This window comes from Ipomoea nil, unplaced genomic scaffold (assembly GCF_001879475.1).
Source record: "Ipomoea nil cultivar Tokyo-kokei standard unplaced genomic scaffold, Asagao_1.1 scaffold1564, whole genome shotgun sequence".
NCBI lineage: Eukaryota > Viridiplantae > Streptophyta > Magnoliopsida > Solanales > Convolvulaceae > Ipomoea > Ipomoea nil.
Genome location: NW_017617992.1, coordinates 520,488 through 526,433, shown reverse-complemented (window position 1 = coordinate 526,433; position 5,946 = coordinate 520,488). Strand labels below are relative to the sequence as shown.

At 36.2% G+C, this 5,946-nt stretch overlaps 1 protein-coding gene across 1 annotated transcript; it reads right to left on the bottom strand.

Moving 5' to 3' along the window:
• Positions 1 to 553: 553 nt before the first annotated feature.
• LOC109189821 lies at positions 554 to 5,015 on the bottom strand. The gene is given in 3 exon segments (XM_019340449.1): positions 554 to 832; positions 834 to 2,610; positions 3,082 to 5,015. Coding segments are annotated over 3 exon segments (3,990 nt in total).
• Positions 5,016 to 5,946: the final 931 nt, after the last annotated feature.

Here is a 5,946-nt window from a genome sequence, read left to right as displayed (position 1 = left end):
AGTGAAATCAACATATAGATTATTAAAGAAATTGTATAGAACATATAAGTGTATTTGTGATTTTCATATTCTATTTATTTTTTTTTTTTGTTTTTTTTTTTTTTGCTTTTTTTTTTGTTTTTTTTTTTTGTTTTGATTTGACAAAGATATAAAATTAAAGAAATTAACAACTAGTCAAAAGCAATATACACACTAAGAGTTGACAAATACATGCATTATTTTCATCATAGGCTATTCAAAAGGCTCATTGGGTAAAAGTTTAAGTTCATACTAATTTATTTTTAAAAGTAAAATAATCTTTTTTTTTTTAACAGAATGATAACTATTCTAATTTTTTTATTTTTTTAAAATAGGTTCAGAATGATAACTATTCTAATTTTTTTTTATTTTTTTTTTAAATAGGTTTGATAAATAGAATGAAATAGAAATTCCCTCCCCACACTTATTTCAAACATTGTCCGCAATGTGGAGAACAACACTTATAAGAGGAACACAAACAACATGAAAATCAAGGAGATAGGGAAAGAGAATTGGGTTGCCTACCAATAGCGCTTTAGTTATTGTCAGTAGCTAGACATGGGCATTCAGAGTCCTGCAATTCTACCCGTTCAACAATCAGGGCGGAGGGTTCACCCTCAAGGTACTGCTTTAGTCTTTGCCCATTTACCTTAATTTTTTCACCTGTTTCTGGATTTTCAATCTCACATGCACCATGAGAAAACACCTCACGTACCACAAAAGGCCCTGTCCATCTAGATTTTAACTTACCTGGAAACAATCTCAAACGAGAATTAAATAGCAAAACTTTCATAATTAAATAGCAAAACTTTCATCCCAGGTTCAAAATTTTTTCTCAAAATAAACTTATCATGATAAACTTTAGTCCTCTCTTTATAGATTTTTGAGTTTTCATAGGCTTCATTCCTTATTTCATCTAATTCATTCAAATTCAATTTTCTTATTCCACCAGCCCTCTGCAAATCAAAATTTAGGAATTTAATAGCCCAATAGGCTTTGTGTTCTAACTCTACTGGCAAATGACAAGCCTTGCCAAATACTAACCTGTATGGGCTCATACCAATTGGGGTTTTGTAGGCTGTCCTATAAGCCCACAACGCATCATTCAGCTTAATGGCCCAATCCTTCCGAGAAGGATTCACTGTTTTTTCTAAAATTCCCTTGATTTGTCTGTTACTCACCTCGACTTGGCCAGAGGTTTGTGGATGGTACGGAGTAGCCACTTTATGAGTAATGCCATATTTTTTTAGAAGACCTGCAAAAAGTTTATTACAGAAGTGGGTACCTTCATCGCTAATAATAGCTCTGGGTGTCCCAAACCTGGCAAAAATATCTTTTACGAATTTCAAAACAACCTTACTGTCATTTGTCCTAGTGGCTACAGCTTCAACCCATTTTGACACATAATCAACAGCCACAAGAATGTAATTAAAACCAAAGGATGTAGGAAAAGGCCCCATGAAATCAATTCCCCAAACATCAAAGAGATCAACAACCAAAATATTCGAAAGGGGCATTTCATGACGCTTACTTATATTACCAGTCCTCTGGCACCTGTCACACTTAGCACAAAATTCAAATGCATCCTTGAACAAAGTAGGCCAATAAAAACCAGATTGCAAAACTTTTAATGCAGTTTTTTTCCCACTAAAATGTCCTCCGCAATTTAAAGTGTGACTGTGATTCAAAATATTTTGCTGTTCAAACTCAGGGATACATCTTCTAATTATTTGATCAGGACAAATTTTAAACAAGTAAGGTTCATCCCAAAAGAAATATTTTGCTTTGGAGAGAAAATGTTGTTTTCTTTGTGAATTTAAGCCTGGGTGAAATTGACCCGAGACTAAATAATTCACAATATCTGCATACCAAGGCTCTTTATTATGTAAGGAGAGCAACTGTTCACCCGGAAACCTGTCATTGATAGGAATATTAACATCATGACAATTATTAGCTACTTCGGGTAAACGAGACAAATGGTCAGCTACCACATTCTCGCACCCTTTTTTATCCTTGATTGTTAAATCAAATTCTTGCAACAACAAAATCCATCTTATTAGTCTAGGTTTTGCATCTTTTTTAGCCAACAAAAATTTCAGAGCAGAATGATCAGAATAAACAATCACCTTAGAACCAATTAAGTAAGAACGAAATTTTTCTAATGCAAAGACTATAGCCAACAACTCCTTTTCAGTAGTTGTATAGTTAGCCTGAGCACTATCCAAAGTTCTACTTGCATAATGAATCACATAAGGCATTTTATTAATTCTTTGTCCTAACACAGCACCTACGGCATAATCAGATGCATCACACATTATTTCAAAAGGAAACTCCCAATTAGGTGCCGCAAGAATGGGAGCAGCAGTTAATTTTTCTTTCAAAAACTTAAAAGCAGAAAGGCAATCATCATCAAATTTGAAAACAACATCTTTTCCCAGCAAGTTGCATAAAGGCCTGCAAATTTTTGAGAAATCTTTTATGAAGCGCCTGTAGAAACCTGCATGACCAAGAAAACTTCGCACTTCTTTCACAGATGTAGGGGGAGGTAATTTAGAAATAACTTCAATTTTAGCCTTATCTACCTCTACTCCCCTGTCAGAAATTATATGCCCCAAAACAATGCCCTCTTTAACCATGAAATTACTTTTTTCCCAACTCAAGGTTAAGTTCATTTTAACACATCTTTCAAGCACAGAAGATAAATGAGCAAGACAATCATCAAAAGAATCACCGAACAGAGAAAAATCATCCATAAACACCTCAACATATCGTTCAATCATATCAGAAAATATTGACATCATACACCTTTGAAAAGTCGCAGGTGCATTACACAACCCAAATGACATTCTGCGGTAAGCAAACGTGCCAAAAGGGCATGTAAATGTCGTTTTTTCTTGATCTTCAGGTGCAATAGGAATCTGAAAATAACCTTGAAATCCATCAAGGAAACAATAATAAGCATGTCCAGCTAATCTTTCTAACATTTGGTCAATAAAGGGCAAAGGGAAATGATCTTTTTTAGTGGCGGCATTTAATTTTCTATAATCTATGCACATTCGCCACCCCGTCACTGTTCTAGTTGGGATTAATTCATTTTTGTCATTAGTAACCACAGTAATCCCAGATTTTTTTGGCACTACATGAACTGGACTTACCCACTTACTATCTGAAATTGGGTAAATAATACCTGAGTCAAGCAACTTTAGGACTTCTGCACGTACAACCTCCTTCATATTTGGATTCAACCTGCGTTGAGGTTGGCGGACAGGAGTTGCCCCTTCTTCAAGAAGGATCCGGTGCATACAAACCGTCGGAGTTATTCCTTTAATATCGTCTACTGTCCAACCAATTGCACTTTTATATTTTTTTAATACCACTAGTAGGCTTGTTTCTTGCTCATGTGAAAGGTTAGAAGCAATTATTACAGGAAAAGTATTATTTGGACCTAAGAAAGCATATTTTAAAGAATTAGGAAGGGGTTTCAGTTCAAGCTTGGGTGGAACTTCAGCTTCAATTGAAGGATGGAGTTTTTCCTTAATTTGCTCCAAACAGCCTGTAACTGAACCTCCTTCACCACTCCCCTCTTTTATTGTGCTTTGGCTGGATTCCACTTCATCAGCCTCAATCTCTTCGACCTTCAACAGATATTCATCTAGTAACTCAGCAGAAATTATTGAATCTAAAACATTTACAGCAAAGCAATGACTATTATCGTTTTCAGGCAATTTCATTGATTTCAGAATTGAAAATTCAACAGTTTCATCAAGAACAGTCATAGTTAATTTTCCATTTTGGACATCAATCATCGTTTTTGCTGTGGCCATGAATGGTCGGCCAAGCAAAATAGGCATGTCCTGCTCGTGATTACACTTTTTATTTATGTCTAAAACAACAAAATCAGCAGGAATTATTAATTTATCAACTTGGACCAAAACATCTTCTACAATGCCCCTAGGATATCTAACAGAGCGATCAGCAAGCTCGAGGGACATTGTAGTAGATTTCAATTTATCTAGACCTAATTGCAAGTAGACAGAATATGGCATCAAGTTAATGCTGGCCCCTAAATCAAGCATTGCCTTTTCTTTTTTAGAATTCCCCACAGTAATAGTTATTATGAAACTACCGGGATCTTCTAATTTTGGGGGCAAGTCAGTTTGTAAAACAGCACTCACAGTTTTAGACATGAAAACTTTTTCATTATGTGCATACCTACGTTTTCTGGTGTTTAGTTCTTTCAAAAACTTAGCATAAGCAGGCATATTTTTAATCATGTCTAACAAAGGCAAATTCACGTTCACTTTTGACAACAAATCATAAATTTCAGCAAATGATTTATCAAATTTTGAATTTTGCAATCTACCAGGAAATGGAACTGGGGGAACATAAGACTTAGGGGGCACATAAGGATTATCAGATTTATGCAGTTGGGGTTCATCCTTATTATTATTATCATCAACATGCAACTTTTCAACTATTTCAGCTGGTTCAGAAGTGGTATTTGCTTTCACACTTTTTTCAATAACTTTACCACTTCTTAAAACAGTCAAAACTTTAGCTTCTTCAGGTTGACTAGGTAACTTACCTGGCACATGGCCTTGCATAGCTTCTGCGAGTTGCCCCACTTGAACTTCCAATTTTCTTAGGGAAACCTCATTTCTTGCAAGTGAAGCCTCATTTTGTTGGAACCGTTTCTCATCTGCCTCCGACCGTTTATTGCAAACCTGTATATAATTTTGCAATGTATCCTCCAAAGATGGTTTTTTTGGTTGAGGTGGAGCAATTGGTTGAAAATTATTTTGATTATTGCCCCAAGAAAAGTTAGGGTGATTCCTCCACCCCGGATTATAAGAGTTAGAATACGGGTCGTTTCTAGGCCTTTGATTAAAATTGTTCATCGCATTAGCCTGTTCGAAACAATCATTTTCTCCAATCATATATGCAGTACTTTGTTTCGTAGCCAGCATAGAACACAAGTTATTCATTTTTTCATCCATCGCAGACATTTGAATCTTCAAATCAGTAATTGAATTAACTTCATACATACCTGATGTCTGTCCCCTTACGCTCTTTTGTTGGGAGTTCGCTCCTAGCATTTCATACAATGCTAAGGTCTCCTCCGCAGTTTTTTCTCCCATGGCACCTCCAGCCGCATTATCAACAATTGATTGGCTGGTTTGGGTCAAACCATCATAAAAGGTTTGATTTTGCAGCTCCAATGGGTAGCCATGGTGGGGGCATTGAATGAGCAACATTTTGAACCTTTCCCATGCCTCATGGAACGGTTCGCCTTCAGCTTGCGAGAAATTCGCAATTTTTCTCCGTAATTCAGAAGTTTTAGCATGAGAATAAAACTTACCTATGAACTTATTGTAAACCTCCGGCCATGTCCGAAGGGATCCAGGTGTTAGAGACATGAACCATTGTTTTGCTGCATCTTTTAAAGTGTACGGGAACCACCTCTTCCTTAGTTCATCTTCTGGCAGGTCATTCAATGGAAAGTTTTGGACTACCCCGTAAAAATCCCGGACGAAGGTAAGGGCATCCTCGGTTGCTAAACCATGAAAAGATGGCAACTGATTGTAATGGATCGTTTTCAGCTCATAATTCCTGGCTGCATTGGTAAGCACTATACAAGAAGGTGAAGTTCCTACTTGGGGCCTACCAAAGTCTTTCATCAACCTAGGAACGGGCCTAGGGTTGGGGTTGGGTGGAGGAAGTTCAGCCATGGTTGTTACTTGTGGTTCTAAAGGTAAACTATTTTTCTTTTTTCTATTGATGCGATCGTCTAAAGGCAATAGTTCAGGGTTTAAAGAACGGCGACCATGCATAAAATAAATAGATAAATGAATGAACGAATAAAATAGCAAAAACAAGTAAATAAATTAATATTTTGACTAAATAAAATAAGCCAGCAAATAAAGAATC